Source organism: Belonocnema kinseyi, chromosome 2 (assembly GCF_010883055.1).
Source record: "Belonocnema kinseyi isolate 2016_QV_RU_SX_M_011 chromosome 2, B_treatae_v1, whole genome shotgun sequence".
Classification (NCBI taxonomy): domain Eukaryota; kingdom Metazoa; phylum Arthropoda; class Insecta; order Hymenoptera; family Cynipidae; genus Belonocnema; species Belonocnema kinseyi.
In genome coordinates, this window is record NC_046658.1 from 139,163,335 (window position 1) to 139,184,001 (window position 20,667).

The 20,667-nt window shown below is 21.2% G+C and overlaps 1 protein-coding gene across 1 annotated transcript in view; it reads left to right on the plus strand.

The window, feature by feature from the left end:
• The window catches only part of LOC117167421 (cholinesterase), a 68,969-nt gene that overhangs the window by 40,835 nt on the left and 7,467 nt on the right, over window positions 1–20,667 (plus strand). Inside the window, exons 7-10 of the mRNA XM_033352325.1 lie at window positions 1,185–1,375; window positions 8,172–8,358; window positions 12,163–12,268; window positions 12,344–12,539. Of these exons, the coding sequence (XP_033208216.1) occupies window positions 1,185–1,375; window positions 8,172–8,358; window positions 12,163–12,268; window positions 12,344–12,539 (680 nt within the window). The remainder of the gene's footprint in view (window positions 1–1,184; window positions 1,376–8,171; window positions 8,359–12,162; window positions 12,269–12,343; window positions 12,540–20,667) is intronic.

A 20,667-nucleotide genomic window follows, 5' to 3' on the forward strand; every position in this document is an offset into this window, starting at 1 on the left:
TTTGGTTGGAAATTCACCTATTTGGTTAAAACAATCTTTTTCTTTTTGAAAGTTCATGTATTTTGTGAAAAAATTGTATTTTTTAATGGAAAATTAAATTCTTGTTTGAAAATTAATCATTTTCTTTTAAAATTCGTCTTTTTAGATGAAAATTCAGCTGTTTTGTTAGGACATTTAAAAAGATACATTCTTCTTTTTAAAATTAATTTTTTTATTTGATGCTTAATATTTTTATTTTTAAATTCATCTTTTGCATTGAAAATTCAACTATTTTGTTAAAACAATGTTTTTCTTTTTGAAAATTCATGTATTTTGTTAAAAACTTACCTTTAAATGGAAAACTAATTTTTTTTTTCAAAATTAATATTTTTAATTTAAAATTCATCGTTTTTGTTCAAAATTCATCTATTTGGCTAAAAAAGGTTTTTTTTTAAATAAATATTTTTGTTTTAAAATTTATCTTTTTGATTGAAAATTCAACTATTTGGTTAAAACAATGTTTTTCTTTTTGAAAGTTCATGTATTTTGTTAAAAATACATTCTTGTCTTAAAATTAATTTTTTGTTTGATACTTAATATTTTTATTTTTAAATTCATCTTTTTGGTAGAAAGTTCAACTATTTGGTTTAAAAAAATGTTTTTATTTTTGAAAATTAATATTCTTGTTTTAAAATTCATCTTTTTGGTTGGAAATTCACCTATTTGGTTAAAACAATCTTTTTCTTTTTGAAAGTTCATGTATTTTGTGAAAAAATTGTATTTTTTAATGGAAAATTAAATTCTCGTTTAAAAATGAATCATTTTCTTTTAAAATTCGCCTTTTTAGATGAAAATTGAACTATTTTGTTAAATCATTAAAAAAATACATTCTTGTTTTAAAACTAATTTTTTTGTTTGATTTCTTAATATTTTTATTTTCAAATTCATCTTTTGTGTTAAAAATTCAAATATTTTGTTAAAACAATGTTTTTCTTTTTGAAAATTCATGTCTTTTGTTAAAAAATTGATATTCTAAGATATTCTGCGACATTTTTGTAATTTAATTTGTTTTTCATTTAAATTTGTTTATAAGAATTTTTTTTAAATTTTTGTCGAGAAATAAACTGAAAGCCTGATTTGAAATGGACTCGATTTCGAGAAAATGTCGAGACGAAAGAAGACTACTATAAAGCATCTGATTTCAGTAAACAACGCCACTTTAGCGAGGAATAATTACGTAATAACTCCCGAAATGTTCGAGCAAAAAGTCTGGGAACTCGTTTTACAGTATAATTATACGCTGAACCCTTTGGGCGTTTACGAAGCCATTAAATACATGTACACGTACTGGCCTGACCCGAATAATGTTACTCACATTAGGGACCAATATATTAACGTAAGTGCCAGGGATTTCGTAAGAAAGTGAGGGGTCTGTCTCAAATTATCTGGGCTAATCGTGACGGACCCAGTAATCGCGAAACTTGCTCATTATTTTTATATTTTGTTTAAAAATATGTTAACAGTAGCATTTAACGATGAAATTTGTTTATTTGCGCCATTTTAGTTTATCAAAGAGAATTGCTTTACGATTACTGAGTCCTTTATTTTAAACTATTATTATTTAGTTTGTAAATTAGGGTTGCCTTTTTTTAATAGCAGATTAATGTGCTTGCATAAAAATTCATCTTTTTGGTTGATAATTTTTTTAACTGAAAATTTAACCATTCCATTTTTTTAAGGCCTATCTTTTTTAGTGTATAATTCAACTATTTGGTAAATAAATATTTTATTTGTTAAAGATTCATCATTTTAATTGAAAATTGATTTATTTGTTTAAAAATTTCACTATTTTGTTCAAATTTCGTTTTTTTCTAATTTGAAAGTTAATTATTTCAAGTGAAAATGTAGCTGATCCATTTTTAGTTGAAAAGTATATATATTTTTTTTTATTAAAAATTTAATTACTCCGTTGCAAATTTGTCTTTTGTAGTAAAAAATTAATCTCATGGGATAAATTTTCATCTTCCTTTTTTTAATTATTTTTGTAATTGAAAATTTTACTATTCCAATTTTGATTAAAATTTAATATTTTTTAGTTGAAAATTCAACTATTTGGCTGAAAATTTATATAATTTAATTAATATTTTCCTTTTGATACAAGTTATTTTTTACCTGAAAATTTAACTATTCTATTTTCAGTCAAAAGCTTATCCTTTTTATTTAAAAAATTGGACTATTTGTTTTAAAATTCGTATTTTTTTTTGTAAAAGTTAATCTTCTTTGTTGAAACTATATTTCTTTGCTTGAAAATTAAACTAGGTTGTTAAAAAAAATTTTTTGTTTAAGAATAATTTTTTTTACTGAAAATATAACTATTTTATTTTTGGTCAAAAACTTATCATTTTTATTTTAAAAATTTGACTATTTGGTTTAAAATTCGTCTTTTTTTTGTAAAAAATTAATCTTGTTGGTTTAAACTATATTTCTTTGCTTGAAAATTAAACTAGGTTGTTAAAGAAAAATTTTTGTTTAAGAATAATTTTTTGTACTGAAAATATAACTATTTTATTTTTGGTCAAAAACTTATCATTTTTATTTTTAAAATTTGACTATTTGGTTTAAAATTCTTCTTTTTTTTTTGTAAAAAATTAATCTTCTTGGATAAAAATTAATCTTCTTGGTTGAGGCTATATTTCTTTGCTTAATATTTAAACTAGGTGTTTGAAAAAAATTTTTTGTTTAAGAATAATTTTTTTTACTGAAAATTTAACTATTTTATTTTTGGTCAAAAACTTATCTTTTTATTTTATTTGAAAATGTGACATTTTTTTTGGTTTATAATTTTTTTCAACGGAAAATTCAACCATTCAATTTTTGTTAAAGGCTGATATATTTTTTTTTTTAGTTTAAAATTCAACTATTTAATTCATATTTCTATCGAAAATTAATATCTTGGTTTGAAAATTTCGTAGTTTTTTTATTTGAAAATTATACATGTTAACTGGAAATTTAGTTGATCCATTTTTTGTTAAAAATTGCCAGTTGAAAATTTGCCCTTTCTGGTAAAAAATTAATCTTCTGAGATAAAAATTTATTTTTGTCGTTGAATCTTTTTTTTTTCTTTTGTTAAAATTTTAAATATTTTGTTGAAAGTTTTCTTTTTTGTTTAAGAATTATGTTTTTTTAATGAAAATTTAACAATTCTAATTTTGGTTAAAATCTCATTTTTTAGTTGAAAAGTAAACTGTTTGGTTAAAAATTCGCCTTTTTTGTGGAAAAAATTTGGTGAAAAAATTGGTCGAAAAATTGGTAAGTGAATTTTTTAACTGAAAATTTAACCATTCCATTTTTTGGTTAAAAAATTTTTTCTTTTCAGTCAAAAATTTACCTATTCCGTTGCCAATTTGTCTTTTGTAGTAAAAAATTAATCTCCTGGGATAAATTTTCATCTTTTTTAGAAAATATTTTTTAAATTAAAAATTTGATATTTTTTATTTAAAAATTCAACTATTTGGCTGAAAATGTATATACTTGATTAACATTTTCTTTTTGATAGAAATGGTTTTTTTACCTGAAAATTGAACTATTCTATTTTTGGTCAAAAACTTATCCTTTTTAGTTAAAAAATTTAACTATATGGCTTAAAATTCGTCTTTTTCTTTTGTAAAAAATTAATCTTCCTGGTTGAAACTAAATTTCGTTGCTTGAAAATTAAACTAGGTTATTGAAAAAAAATGTTGGTTTAAGGATAATTTTTTTTACTGAAAATTTAACTATTTTTTTTTGGTGAAAAACTTATCTTTTTTTATTCAAAAATGTGACTATTTTTGATTAAAATTTGTTTTTTTTTTGGTAGAAAATTAATCTTTTTGGATGAAAATGAATCTTTTTGGCTAAAAGTTCTTTTTTTTTGCTTGAAATTTTTGTTAAAGACTGATATTTTTTAGTTTAAAATTCAACTATTTAGTTCATAAATATTTTGTTTGTTTGTTGCTTAAAAATGTAACTTTTTTGACCAAACTTTTTTTGGTTGATAATTGTTATTAACTGAAAATTGAACCATTCCATTTTTGGTTAAAAGCTGATCTTTTTTCATCTCAAATTAATTTATTTGGTTAATAAATATTTTTGTTTTTGTTAAAGATTCTTAATTTTAATCAAAAAATTTATTTGTTGGTTTCAAAATTTCACTATTCTTTAAAAATTTTGTTGTTTTTTTATTTGAAATTTAATTATTTTAATATAAAATTTAGCTAACCCATTTTTGGTTAAAAACTCATATTTTTAGTTGAAAATTTAACTATTCCGGGGAAAATTAGTCTTTTTTATAAAAAAATTAATCTTCTTGGATAAAAAATTCATATTTTTGCTGAAACTTCTTTTTTTTTGCTTGAAAATTTAACTATCTTGTTGACATTTATTAAAAATAATTTTTTAAACTGAAAATTCAGCCATTCAAATTTTGATTAAAATCTTTTTTTTTTAGTTAAATAATCAACTATTTGACTGAAAATATGTATACTTCGATAAAAATTTATTTTTTTGGCTGAAACTTCTTTTCTTTTCTTGAAAATGAAACTATTTGGTTAAAAATTATTTTTATTACCTGAAAATCCAACTATTTGGTTTAAATTTTTTTTTGTAGAAAATTCTTTTCTTTGCTTACAAATTTAACTTTTTTTCTGTAGTTGTTTTTTGATTGATAATTTTTTTTAACTGTAAATTTAACCATTTTATTTTTGGTTTATATTACTGATCTTATAGCTTATCTTTTTTAACTTAAAACTCAACTATTTAATTAATACATTTTTTTAGATTGACAATTTTAATTAAAAATTAATTTCTTGTTTTAAAAATTGCACTATCTTTTTAAAATTTGTTTGTTTTTTTTTTATTTGAAAGTTAATTACTTTCACTAAAAATTTAGCTAATGCATTTTTGGTTAAAAACTTATTTTTTTAGTTGAAATTTCAACTATTTCTTTTGAAAATCCGTCTTTTTGGTAAAAAATTAATATTCTGGGGTAAAAATGTATCTTTTTTAATTTTTTTGTTTGAGGATTATTTTTAAATTATAAATTTTAACAATTCCAATTTTCGTTAAAATCCTTTGTTTTTTAGTTACAAAAACAAATATTTGATGGAAAATTCATGTACTTTGTTAAAAATTTGCCTTTTTTTGGTTTAAGAATGATTTTTTTTAAATGAAAATGTAACTGTTCTATTTTTGGTCAACAAATTCACTTTTTTCTATTGTAAAATGTAACTATTTGGATTAACATTTGTAACGGACTGATTTAGTATTTATAGCGAATTCTATATTTAGAGCATTTTCAGAAAAGTTCATCATTTTAGTTAATAATTCATTTCTTTGGTTAAAAATTGAACTATTTTGTTGAAAATTCATATCTTTTAAAAGCACGACATCTTTATCTTTTTTAGTTGAATATATAAATATTTGTTTAAAAATTATTATTTTTTTTGTTATTGAAAATTCATCTTTTTAGTTAAAATTTCGGGTCAAAAATTAATTTATAGCATTTTGAGGAAAGTTCATCATTTTAGTCAATAATTCATTTCTTTGGTTAAAAATTTAACTATTTTGTTGAAAATTCGTGTTTTTTTTTGTCACTGACAATTTAACTGTTCAGTATTTAATTGAAAATTTTGTCTTTTTTTAGTTGAATATGTAAGAATCTGGTTAAAAAATAGTTTTTTTTTGTTATTGGAAATTCATCTTTTTAGTTAAAATTTCAACTTTTGGATTAAAAATTAATTTTGAGCAAAATTTATAATTTTAGTTAAAAATTAATTTCTTTCTTTAACTATTTTGTTGAAAATTTGTATGTTTTTCTTATTGAAAATTTAACTATTCCGTATTCAGTTGAAATCTTTATCTTTTTTAGTTGAATATATAAGCATTCGGTCGAAAATTCTTTTTTTTTTTGTTATTGAAAATATGATCTTTTCAGTCAAAAATTCCAGTTTTTGGTTTAAATTAATTTTGAGCATTTTGAGCAAGATTGATCATTTTGGTTTAAAAAATCATTCCTTTTGTTGAAAATTCCTTTTTTTTATTGTTGAAATTTCATTTATTTTGTTGAAAATTAATCATTTTGGTTGAAAATTGAGCTATTTTGGTTAAAATATCTTTTTTTTGTTGTTAAAATTTAATAGATTTGGTTGAAAATGGACTTTTTTATACTTAAAAATTTTTGTTGTTGTTAATAAATAAATAATCTGGTCCTAAATGAATTTTTTTGGTTAATAATGGATTATTTTAATTAAAAATTCGTTTGTTAGGTTGAAAATTTAACTACTTTGCTGAAAATTTCTTGTTTTTTGTGCAAATTAATTTTTTTTTAACTGAGAATTAAACTTAATTTTTTGGTGAAAAGTCGTTTTTTTGTAGAAAATTAATCTGCTTGATTAAAAATTCATCATTTTGGTTGAGAAATTAAATATTTGGTTAAAAATTCTTTTTTACTGAAAATTTTATTTAATTATTTGTTGAATTTTTTTTTTCTTGTTGAAATTTCATTTATTTTGTTGACAGTTAATCATTTCTGATAGAAAATTAATAATTTTTATTGAAAACTCATATTTTCTGTTGGAAAATAAATTATTTAGTTCCAAATAAATGTTTTGATTTATCATTTATTTCTGGTAAAAATACAACTATTTGGTTAAAAATTAATTTTTATTGTTGAAGATTCATCATTGTAGTTAAAAATTAATTTCTTTGGTTGAAAGTTTAACCATTTTGCTGAAAATTTGTTGTTTCTTGTGAGAATGAATTTTTTTTGAACTGAGATTTTAACTTTATTTTTTGGTGAAAATTTATCTTTTTTAGTTGAAAAATTAAATATTTGGTTAAAAATTTTTTTCTTTTTTTTGTTAAGATTCATGATTTTTAGAATTATTTCATTCATTTGGTTGCAAATTTGACTATTTTCTTACAAATTAATTTTTATTAACTGAGAGTTTTATTTAATTATTTGGTGAAATTTTTTTTGTGTGGAAAATTCATTTCGCAGCTTGAAAATGTAACTTTTTTTGTTGAAATATAGTTTTTTGTTGTTGTTAAAAATTTAACATTCTATTATTGGTTAATAACTTCTTATTTCTTTATTCAAAATTCAACTATTTGGTTCAAAATTCAAGTATTTTGTTGAAAATTGGTCTTTCTTGGCAGAAAATTAATCTTTTTTGTTGATTAAACTACTTTTTGGTTAAAAATTATTTTTTAATTGTTATAATTTATCATTTTAATTGTAAATTCATTTTTTCTGTTAGAAAGTTTACTCTTTTCTTGAAAATTCTTTTTTAACATTGAAAACTTAATTTAATTATGTATTTCGTGAAAATTGATCTTTTGCAGTTCTAAATTTAACTATTTTATTTTAAATTCATGTATTTTGTTAACATTATTCTTTTTTTGGTTAAATTCAACTGTTTTTACCATCTAAAAATAATCTATTTTATTTAAAAAATCAACTATTTCGGTATAACGTTCAAGTATTTGGTGGATAATTAAGTTTCGAAATTAAATTTAATTTTTTCAGTTACAAAATTGAACTCTTTTTTTGAAAATTCGCTTTTTGGCTGAAAATGACTTTTCTTATAACTTTATCGTTTTTAATTGAAAATTAATTTGCTCAATAAAAAATTGGCCGTTGTCATAGAAAATTAATTTTGTTTTGTTTAAAAGTTCATTTTTACGGTTAAAAATTTGTCTTAAATTGAATACTTAACCAGTTAATTCAAAATCCTTTTTTTTTTTAATTGGAAATTAATCTTTTTATTTACAAATTAATTTTTGCCGTCGACGATACACCATTTTGGTTAAAGATTCAAATTTTTTTTTTTTTTAATTTCTGTATTTTATCGAAAATTATTGTTTTTTTTAAATCTTTCTGGTTGAAAATTTAACTATTTTCTTGAAAATTAATTTTTTTTGCTGAAAATACAACTTAATTATTTGGGGAAATTCATCTTTTTTAGTTGCTAATTTAATTATTTAGTTTGAAATTGGACTATTTAGTATGAATTTAACTATTTTCTTGAAAATTCGTCTTTTTTGGTAGAAAATTGAACAATTTTGTGGAAAATCCGCCTTTTTGTAATTGATATCTTTTTTTTTTTAATAAAAAAGAATTTAATTTAATCTATGTTGCAATATTTTGTTTGCAGCTTTTGTCTGATTTCCACTACGTGGCACCATATGACAAAATAGCAAAATTACTTGTGGAACAAAAGGTTCCTGTATATTTGTACGTGATGAATACGACAATCGAGTCTCTGGATTTGGCTCATTGGCAGCGAGTTCCACACGATATTGAATATCTTTTATTGACAGGAGCGCCTTTCATGGATGTTGGTAAGTAATTTAGAATTTTTTTTTTACAGTATGTTGGCATTTAAAAATTCGATTTTCAAAAACAGTACCACAATAATTTTTTCCTTTTATTGACAGTTTTTTTCTTCAAACATATTTCAAAATTTGAGTGCTGCCGGAAGTAAGATTACAATTTTTTTTTTAAATTTTTGTACTGGGTAATTGCAGTTTAAAAATCATTAAAAATAGTAAATTTCATTTCAAAATATAAAATGATGGCGTGTTACTTTGATTTGAACTAAATAAGTTTCAATTAAAACATTTTTCAACTTTTTGAAAATGAATGTTAATCTACCAGATTTGAAGAAATTTTTTTTTTCGAAAAAAGGATTTCCTGTATTTAGGAGAAATTTTTTTCATATTTTACCATTTTTTGTTCTTATTTGCTACCTAAAAGCACTGAATTTAAAATCTTCTGACTCCACTAAAACATTTTAAAGAAATTAAATTTTTTTTTTAATTTCATACTATTTTTGTTTTACATTTGCTTTTTTGAATATAATTTTCTAGACTGAAGATTTAACTAGTGGTTGAAAATTGACCTATTTTCTGGAAAATTCGTTTTTTTAAATTGATTTTCTAGACTGCAAATTTATTCTCACCATGAAAATTTAACTTCCATTTTTGGTTGTTATTTTATCTTTTTTTCGCTAAACGTTCATGTATCTTGTTGAAAATTTTCAACAATTTGGTTAATAAGCTTTTAATTTTTTTTTTGGTTAAAAATGCATGATTTTAATTGAAAATTAATTTCTTGGTTTTAGAATTTCCCTGTTTCATTAAAATTATGTGTTTTTTTTATTTGAAAATTAATCTTCTGGGATGAAAAATCAGCTTTTTGGTTAAAACTTTATGTCCTTGATTAAAATTTAAACTATTATGTTCAAAATTATTATTCTTTTTTTAAGAATGATTTTTTTATTGGAAATTAAAAATTTCCGATTTTTTTTTAAATCTTATTTTTTTTAGTTGCAAATTCATATACTTTGTTAAAAATTCTTCTTTTTCAGTAAAAAATTAATTTTTAATAATTATTCATCTTTTTCGTTGAAACTTTATTTCTTTGTTTGAAAGTTAAACTAGTTTGTTGAATCCATTTTTTTTCACATGAAATTTAACTTGTCTATTTTTTGTAAATATCTGATCTTTTTTTTAAATTGAAAATGTAACTATTTGGTTAAAAATGAACCTTTTTTGTTGAAAATAAATCTTCTGGGATAAAAATTAATATTTTTAAAAACAAATCTTTTTTTTTTTGAAAATTTAACTATCTAACTGTTTTGTTGAAAATTTTGTTTGAGATTTTCTTCAAATTTCGTTGTTTTTTAATTTGGAAGTTAATTATTTTAACTGAAAATGTAGCTAATCCATTTTTGGTTAAAAAATCTTCTTTTTTTTTTAATTAAAAATTTAATTATTCCGTTGCAATTTGTCTTTTGTGGTAAAAAATTAATCTCATGGGATAAATTTTCATCCTTTTTTTTAAATTATTTTTTTAATTGAAAATGTGATTATTCCAATTTTGGTTAAGATCTCATATTTCTTAGTTGAAAATTCCACTATTTGGCTGAAAAATTATATACTTTAACATTTTCATTTTGATACAAATTATTTTTTTACCTGAAAATTTAACTATTCTATTTTTGGTCAAAAAATGATCCTTTTTAGTGAAAAAATTTAACTATTTGGTTTAAAATTCGTCTTTTTTTAGGGTAAAAAATTAATCTTCTTGGATAAAAATTAATCTTTTTGGTTCAAACTATATTTCTTTGCTTGAAAATTAAACTAGGTTGTTGAAACAAAAATTTTGTTTGAGAATAATTTTTTTACTGAAAATTTAACTACTTTATTTTTGGTCAAAAACTGATCTTCTTTTTAATTTTAAAATGGGACATTTTTTTGGTTTATAATTTTTTCCAACGGAAAATTCAACTATTCCTTTTTTGTTAAAGGCTAATATTTTTTAGTTTAAAATTCAACTATTTAGTTGATAAATATTTTGTTTGGTTGTTAAACAATTGGTTATTTATTTATTTATTGGTTGGTTATCATTTTAATCGAAAATAAATTTCTTTGTTTGAAAATTTCACTATTTTCTTTAAAATTTCGTTGTTTTTTTTATTGGAAAATTATAAATGTTAACTGAAAATTTAGTTGATCCATTTTTTGTTAAAAATTTCACGTTGAAAATTTGCCCTTTCTGGTAAAAATTAATTTTCTGAGAAAAAATCATCTTTTTCGTTGAAACTTTTTTGTTGTTGTTAAATTTAGTTGCAAATTTAAGTATTTGGTTGAAAATTCACTTTTTCCGTAGAAAATTAATTTTCTTAGATAAAAATCCATCTTTTTGGTTGAAACTTTTTTTTTTCTTAAAAACTAATATTTTTTTATTTGAAAATTGAACTATTTGGCTTGAAATTCTTGATTTTTTTTTAGGAAATTACTCTTCTTGGATAAAAATTCACATTTTTGGCTAAAATTTTTTTTTTTTTTTTTTTGCTTGAAAATTTAACCATCTTGTTGAGATTTCTTCTAAATAATTTTTTTTAAATTGAAAATTCAAACATTCCAATTTTGATTAAAATCTTATATTGTTTAGTTAAAAAATTAACTGACTGAAAATTTGTATACTTTGATCAATTTTTTTTTTGGCTGAAACTTCTTTTCTTTGCTTGAAAATGAAACTATTTGGTTGACATTTTTTTGGTTAAAAAATTTTTTTTCTGATAACTTAACTATTTGGGATAAAATCAATTTTTTTTGGTAGAAAATTAATCTTCCTGGATAAAAGTTAATATTTTTGGTAGAAAATTATGTTCTTTGCTTGAAAATTTAACTATTCTTTGGTAGGAAAATTGCACTATTTTGTTAAAATTTCTCTGTTTTTTTTTTATTTAAAAGTTAATTTTTTTTATTAAAAATTTAGCTAATGCATTTTTGGTTAAAAACTATATTTTTTTAGATGAAATTTCAACTATTTCTTTTGAAAATCCGTCTTTTTGGTAAAAAAATTAATCTTCTGGGGTAAAAAATTATCTTTTTTAATTTTTTGTTTAAGATTTTATTTTTTTAATTTAAATTTGTTTGAGTTGCAAAAACAAATATTTTATAGAAAATTCATGTACTTTTTTAAAAATTTGCCTTCTTTTAGTTTAAGAATGATTTTTTTTTCTGAAAATTTAACTGTTCTATTTTTGGTCAACAACTTCTCTTATTAGAATATATCTTATTAGAAAATAAAGCATGTTAAGTGAAAATTTAGCTAATCCATTTTTGGTTCAAAACTAATTTTTTTGTTGTTTTTCAACGGAACAGTTAAATTTTCAATTTAACTATTCAGTTGAAAATTTGTCCTTTTTGGTAAAAAATAATTCTTCTGAGATAAAAATTCATCCTTTTCGATGAAACTTTGTTTCTTTTCTTAAAATTTCAACTATTTTGTTGGAGAAATTTTTGGTACTTTTTTTTTTAGAAACATTTTTTGGATTGAAAATTTGAAAATTCCAATGTTGATTAAAATCTGATCTTTTTTAGTTGTAAATTAAACTATTTGATTGAAAATTCATCTCTTTGACTAAAACTTCTTGTCTTTGCTGGAAAATTTAATTATTTTGAAGAAATTTTTTTGTTTAATATTTTTTCAAACTGAAAATTCAACTATTTCGTTGAAACTTAATGTATTTTCATCATTTTTAATTTTGTCTTCTAATTTTCGACATAAAAGACTAAAAGTTTAAATTTTGAAAAAAAGTTTGCAGTTAAATAAAAAAAAATATCCGCTTGTAGAATTTTTCCCGCAGAATCTGAAACTGAAGAGAGACATGTGGACCGACAACGACCGAAATATGAGTCACTTATTTATGAAAGCCTACGCAAATTTTGCCACTTATGGGTGAGTAAAAATTCTTAAGGGAGAAATGGTTGAGTTTGAAAATATTTTTTTTTGTTTTTTTCCCTGTATTTTTAGAAACCCGACGCCTTCACAAATTTTGGGACTTCATTTTGAAGAAGCTAAGCAAGGGTGGTTAACTTATCTGAACATTAATACAACCTTCAACAGTTCCATTCTTCTTAATTATCGACAAACCGAAAGCGCTTTTTGGTCGATGTACCTTCCAACTGTAATTGGAAGAATAGTGCCGACTTATCCCCCCGTCACAGAGGTAATTATTTACATTTTTTTAATTAATGTGAATTTTTAATTTTGCAGAAAAATCTGGAAATCTCAAGAAATTTTCTCGAGAGTGTGATTAATTTTATTTTTAAATTGCAATATTTAATTAAATAACATTAAATAATCTACCCGATTTCAACAAATTTTTTTGTTTTGTTTCGAAAAAAGGATTTCCTGTATTTAGGAGAAATTTTTTTCATATTTTACCATTTTTTTGTTCTTATTTGCTACCTAAAACACTGAATTTAAAATCTTCTGACTCCACTAAAACATTTTAAAGAAATTAAATTTCTTTTTTAATTTCAAAATATTTTTTTTTACATTTGCTTTTTTGAATATAACCATGAAAATTTAACTGTTCCATTTTTGGTTGTTAATTTTTTTTTTAGCTAAACGTTTATGTATCTTGTTGAAAATTTTCAACAAATTGGTTAATAAGCCTTTATTTTTTTTTGTTAAAGATCCATGATTTTAATTGAAAATTAATTTCTTGGTTTTAGAATTTCCCTGTTTCGTTAAAATTTTGTTTTTATTTATTTGAAAATTAATTATTTTGATTGCAAATTTAGCTAATCGACTTTTGGTTAAAAAGTAATCTTTTTTTAGTTGAAAATTGAACCATTCCTTTAAAAGTTCGTCTTTTTGTTAAAATATTAATCTTCTGGGATAAAAATTCAGCTTTTTGGTTAAAACTTTATGTCTGATTAAAATTTCAACTATTCTGTTCAAAAATATTTTTGTTTTGTTTTTAAGAATTTTTTTTTAGTGGAAATTTAAAATTTCTAATTTTGTTTAAAATCTTATATTTTTTAGTTGCAAATTCATATAATTTGTTAAAAATTCTTCTTTTTTGGTAAAAGATTAATCTTTAATAATTATTCATCTTTTTAGTTGAAACTTTATTTCTTTGTTTGAAAACTATACTAGTTTGTTCGATATATTTTTTTTACATGAAATTTAACTTGTGTATTTTTTTAAATATCTGATCTTTTTTTTTAAATTGAAAATGTAACTATTTGGTTAAAAATTGGCCTTTTTTTGTAGAAAATAAATCTTAATTAATTAATTAATTAATTTTGTCGAGAATGTGATTAATTTTATTTTTCTTCATTTGTAAAAGTAGCTTTATTTTACTGTATATAACTATTTTGTGGGAAATTAGTTGTTTTTTTTTCTGGAATTATTTTTGAACTAAAAATTTAACTTCAATTTTTAGTTAAAAAATGTGAAAATTCAAATTTATTTATAGAAATTAATCTTCTTGATTGCAAATGATCTTTTCATTTGAAAATTTAATTATGCTAGTTAAGATTCATCATTTTGGTTAAACATGTATCAGTTTGGTTGAAAATCTATCTTTTTTAGTTCAAAATTTAACTATTTGAATAATTTGTCTTTTTTGTTTAAGAAAATATATGTATTTTGTCTGAAAAATTATTTTTTTTGTTGAAATTTCGTTTTTTAAATTTGAAATTAATTTTTTCTACTAAAAATTTAATTATGCCGGTTGAATGTTCCATCATTTTTGCTGAAAATTCATCTCTCCAGTTGAAAATTAATTTTTAAACTAAAAATTTAACTATTCAATTTTCGGTTGTAAAATGATCTTTTTAGTTGAATATGCGTCTTTTTTGTAGAAATTAATCTTTTTGGTTGAAAATTAATTTTGTTATGTTTAAACTTGAACTATTCCAGTTGAAAATTCAACATTTGAGTTAAAAATGTATAAGCTTGGTTGAAAATTAATCTTTTTGACTGAAAATTTAACTATTCCATTTTGGCTGAAAATGGATCCTTTTTAATTCAAATTTAAAATTTTTGGTTGAATATTTTGTCTTTCTTAATTAAAGATTAAACTTTGTCATTGAAAATACATATATTTCGTTGAAAAATGTATTTTTTTGTTTGTAAAAAATTACTATTTTTGTTTGAAAGTTAATTCTCTTGTTGGAAAATTTATCTTTTTGCTTCAAAATTCAACTATTTGAAGATCATAATTTTAGTTGAAAATGTTATTATTTTTTTGTGGCAAATTTTTTTTTTTTTGAATTTTTAAACTAAGAATTTAAACTATTCAATTTTTGGTTGGAAAATTATCTTTTTCAGTTCAAAATTCAAGTATTTGATTGAAAGCTAATTCTTTTTGGTGAAAAATTTTATTATTTTGTTGAAAAATTAATTTTTTTTTCTAAAAAACCCATATTGTCAGGTTGAAAATTTAAATGTTCTCTAGGAAATTTCGCTTTTGTGGTTTAAAAATGTATCTTTTCGGTTGAATATTTTAATATTTTGTCGGAAATTATATTTTATTGTTGAGAATTAATTTCTTACTCTGAAAATTTATTTATTCTATTTTTGTTTGAAAAATGACGTATTTGTCGTTTTGCTTTTAGAATTAATTTTTTTGATTAAAATTCTTTATATTTTGTTGGAATGGATTGAAAGATTATCTTTTTAGTTTAAAAATTAATCTTTTTTCTTAAAATTTTAAATATTTTGTCAGAAATTCTATGTATTTTTTTGAAAATTAATTTCTTAAACTGCTAATTGAACTATTTCATTTTTGTATAAAAAAATAAAGTTTTTTTGTTCAAAATTCATAGTTTTGCCTTTAAAATTAAACAATTTGGTTGAAATTTTTTCGTTCTTGACTAATAAACCATTTTTAGTTAAAAATTCATTTGTTTGTTTGAAAATTTAACTTTTTTTTTTGGAAATTCGATTTTTCTCGTAAATTAATTTTTATACTGAAAATTTAGATGTTACGTGTTTGTATAAAAATGAAGTTTTTTAATTGAAAATTAATTTTGTTGTTGAAAATTAATTTTGTTATTAAAAATGTATATTTACGGATTGAAAACTCATCTTTAGGCTTAAAGATTCAACAATTTGGCTGAATTTTTGTTCATTCTTGAGTGAAGAACGGAAATGCGATTTTTTTGTGTTAAAAATTAATTTTTTACACGAAAAATTCAACTTCAAATTTCGGTGGACTATGAAGTTTTTTTTTAATATTTTATGTTTACGGGTGGAAAATTCAACGTTTTATTTAAAAAATTTATCTTTTTGGCTTAAAATGTCAAGAATTTTTTAATTCTTGATTGAATATTCAAATCTTTTGTTGAAAATTCGTCCTTTTGGTTTAAAAATTAATTTTTTTGGCTTGAAAATTTAATAATTTAGTTAAAAGTTTTTTCTTTCTTGGCTGAAAAAATTTCTTTCTAGGTTGAAAATTAAACTTTTTGGTTAAAAATTCGTCTTTTTGGTCTAATACGTCATCTCTATTGGCAGAATTTTTTTTTATTTAAAATGCAATTGTTTTGTAAAAAAATAATATTTCATGGTTGAAAATTCAACTTTTTTGTTAAAAATTCGTCTTTTCGATTTGCAAAAATCAGCTCTTTTGGTAAAATCATCTGTGAATATAAATTAATTAATAATTTTTAAGATTTAATGGTACTGTAAGATTTAAAAAATAAATAATAATTGATTTTACAAAACGATTTGGAATTTTAAAAATTAAACTGTTTTATTTGGAAAGTCTTAAATAAATATAAACGCCCTATTGAAATTTTATAAACTATTTTTAATTTTAAAGTAACTACAAAATAATATATTTATAATCAAAGGCTTTTATTAAATTTCAAATATAATTTCAGACTTAAATATTTTACCATGCAATTTGGAATTTATTAATTATGAAAAAGAACAATAAATTAATGCTTAGAAATATCTAACCTTAACTAAATTTAGAAGCTTCCTCAAAATTTTAACAGAATTCAAAAGAATAATAACATTTTTTCAGATTGCTTGGAAAATGGAAAATAATTTTTTATTTTGAAAAACTGTTTAAAATTCGAATAATTTTAAAAGATATTTAAAAGTTGTGAAAAACTTTAAATAATTTTTTTTAATTCGAAAAAATTTGAAACAACTTGTAGATGTTACAAGATCTTGAAATAAAATTTCGAAGTATTTTAAGAATTTTTAAACTATTTAAAATAAAAATGATTTAACTTTTAATTTGAAAAGGGAATTTTCAGTATTTTACAAATTTATAGTTGGAACTGTAATTTATCCAGAATAATAATAATTTTTACTTGGAACCGGGAATTTTCATATTTAAAAAAATTCCGAGCTAGTACTGGAAATTTTCGAAAAGGAAGAAAATTCTGAATTGAAACAGGAAATTTTTCCAAAAAATTCTAATTCTGTGTTGAAGCAGGGAATTTTTAATTTTTAACCAATTTTCAGTTGAAACTGGTATTTATCCAACAACTGTGTTTTTTAACAGGAAATGTTAAAATTTAAATAAATTCTGAGCTGGAATAGCGAATTTTTTAATGAAATGAATTCTAATTTTTCAAAAATTTTAATGTTTTTAAAATTATTTCTTGGAATTCATCCTGAATTCTTATCAATTTATCCTGAATTCTTTTTAATTTTTAAATTTACTGAAATTCTTCTAAATGTAATCAATTTTACTTAATTCATTAAAAAAAAATGTTTTACAGTTTTTATTTATTTAATCCTAGGGATCAATTAATAAAATGAGCAAAACATTTTAAATATTTTATACTATTTTAATTTGAAGCTATTAATTTGAAATATTATAGGCAATTTTAAATGATTCCAAGGAATTTTTTATTAGTTTTATTAATTTTGAAGGGATTTCAAAATATTTGAAATGTTTTACGATAAAGATTTTTTTTATTTCGAAATTTAAGCTTTTTCAGAATATTTCAAGGGGTTTAAGGAATTTCAAAGCTCTTAATATATTGTGATAGATTCTTCAGGATTTCAAATAATATCATCCTAGAATTTCACGGAATTTTATAATATATGAGTGAATTTGAAAGAATTTATTCACTATAAGTGAGGTATTTTCTATTTTAATTTCTATCTTAATTTTTTTAATTCTTTAGAATTTTTTTATTTATTGGAATTCTTCTAGATTTACTCAATTTTACTTAATTGATTTTTTTTCAATTCTAAAAAGTTTTCTTAAAAATTAATCCTGAAGATCAATTGATAAAACCATCAAAGGATTTTTAATATCTTAGGCTTTTTTCAAACTAACTTCATGTTTTCAAAAATTAAAAAAAATTCCAAGGATTTGAAAAGATTTTAAAGGATTTAAAATATTTCAGGTTATTTAAAAACGTTCCCAAGCGTTTTCAAGAGTTTTTTTTTGTTGGAAAACTATAGGGAATTTTTAATGATTCATAGTTGGAACTGGAATTTATCCAGAAGAATAGCAATTCTCATTAGAATATTAAATTTATCCGACATAATTATTATTCTGTGTTGAAACCAGGTATTTAAAAAAAATTAATTACTTATTAATTTATTTTATTTTTTTATTTGAAAATGTATGTATTTTGTTGAAATTTCATCTTTTCTGTTTCTAATTTAACTATTTGTTTAAAAATTCATTTTTTCGGCTGAAGATTGATTAGATTTTTTGAAAATTTCACCATTGTGTTGAAAATTCATCAATTTTGTTGAGAATTTATCTTTTTTTAGTTAAAAATTCAACTTTTTAGTAAAAAATCATTCTTATTTTCTAAAAATTGAACTATTTTGTTGAAACTTAGTTTTATTAACATTAATTTTCTAGACTAAAAATTATCTTTCTTGACTGAAAATTAATTTTGCTCACTAAAAATTAATTTTCTTTACTAAAAATAATTTTCTCGACTGAAAATTCAATTATTTAATTTTTGGTTAAAAATGTATCTTTTTAAGTTGAAAATTTAACTATTTTGCTTAATATTCATGTCTTTTATTGAAAATTTGTCTTTTCTGGGTAGAAAGTTAGTCTTTTTAATGAAAAATTGAATTTTTCAAACAAAATTATTATTTTGTGTTGAACCTAGGTATTAAAAAAATTTAATTATGAATTGAAGCTGAGAATTTTCAAATCCAAAAAAATTCCGAGCTATTACTATTTCTTAGTTGAGGCTGGTATTTATCCAAAATAATTTGTTTTGTTTTGTTTTTGAACAGGAAATGTTAAAATCTAAATAAATTCCATGCTGGAACAGGCAAGTTTTTAATTAAATGAATTATAATTTTAAGTTAAAACATGATATTTTTGAAAGAAATAGAAATTATGGATTGGAACAGGGAATTTTACAAAAAATTCAGATTCTTAATTGAAACGGAAAATTTTCAACAAACTATTAAAATTACAGATTTGAACAAGGAATTTTCAATTTGTAACAATTTGTATTTTCAAGAAAATTTTAAATTATAAATTGGAAGCGGGAATTTTCAAATTAAAAAAAAAAAATTCCACAATACTGGAAATTTTCGAAAAGGAAGACAATTCTGAATTGGAAGAAGAAATTTTTCCAAACAATTTTAATTCAGTGTTGAAGCACGAAATTCTAACCAATTCTGAGTTGAAACTGGTATTTATCCAAAAGAATTAAAAAGTTTTTTGAAGAGGCAATGTTGAAATTGAAATAAATTCCAAGCGGGAACAGGAAATTTTTTAATAGAATGAATTTTAATTTTAAGTTGAAACGTCATATTAAAAAAATATATGAATTGGAACAGGGAATTTTACAAAAAATTCTAATTCCTAATTCTTAGTTGAAACTGGTATTTATCCAACAGAATTTTTTTTTTCAACAGGAAATTAAAAAATTTAAATTAATTTCGAGTTGGAACAGGGAATTTTTTAATAGAATGAATTGCATTTTAAATAATTCTGAGTTGTAGCTGGTATTTATCCAAAATAATTTTTTTTAACAGCAAATTTTAAAAGTTAAATAAATTCCGATCTGGAACAGGGAATTTTTTAATAGAATGAATTATAATTTTAAGTAGAAACGTGATATTTTTGAAAGAATTGAAATTATGAATTGGAACAGGGAATTAAAAAACTCTAATTCTTAGTTGAAACGGAAATTTTTCGAAAAAGATTCAACTTCCATCTTGATAAGGAATTTTCAATTTGTAACCATTTTTATTTTCAAGGAAATTTAAATTATGAATTAGAATCAAGAATTTTCAAATTAAAAAAATTCCTAGTTGAAGCAGGGAATTTTCAAATTTTTAACCAATTCTGAGTTGAAACTAGTGTTTGTCCAAAAGAATTATAATTTTTCTTTGAGCAGGGAATGTTACAAAAAATTCTAGTTCTTATTTAAAACGGAAAATTTTCAAACAGGATAAAAATTCCGGATTTGAACAAGGAATTTTCAATTTTTAACCAATTCTGAGTTGGAACTAGAATTTATCTAGGAGAAGAACAATTCTGAATGGAAAAATGAATTTTTTAAACAAAATTATAATTCTGGGTTGAAAAGAGATATTTTCGAAAGAATTTAAATTATGAATTGGAACCGGGAATTTTCAAAATTTAAAAAAATTCCGAACTGGAACAGGGAATTTTGTAATATAATGAATTGTGATTCTAAATTGAAATGTGATATTTTTGAAAAAATTGAAAATATGAATTGGAACAGGGGATTTTACAAAAAATTCTAATTCTTGATTGAAACGGAAAATTTTCAAAAAGGATTAAAAGTCCGGATTTGAACAAGGAATTTTCAATTTTTAACCAATTCTGAGTTGGAACTAGAATTTATCTAGGAGAAGAACAATTCTGAATGGAAAAATGAATTTTTTAAACAAAATTATAATTCTGGGTTGAAAAGAGATATTTTCGAAAGAATTTAAATTATGAATTGGAACCGGGAGTTTTCAAAATTAAAAAAATTCCGAGCTGGAACAGGGAATTTTTAAATATAATGAATTACAATTCTAAGTTGAAACGTGATATTAAAAAAAAATTGAAAATAAGAGAACAGGGAATTGTACAAAAAAATTTTATTCTTAGTTGAAAAGGAGAAATTTCGAAAAGGATTAAAATTCCGGATTTGAACAAGGAATTTTTAACCAATTTTTAGTTGGAACTGGAATTTATCCAGGAGACTAGTAATAATTCTCAATACAAAATTGAATTTTTCCAACAAAATTATTATTCTGTGATAAAACCAGGTATTTTCGAAACAATGTAAATAAATAAATTTGAACAAAGAATTTTTCGAAAATAATTAAAATTCCGGATTTAAGCAGGGAATTTTTAATTTTCAACCAATTCT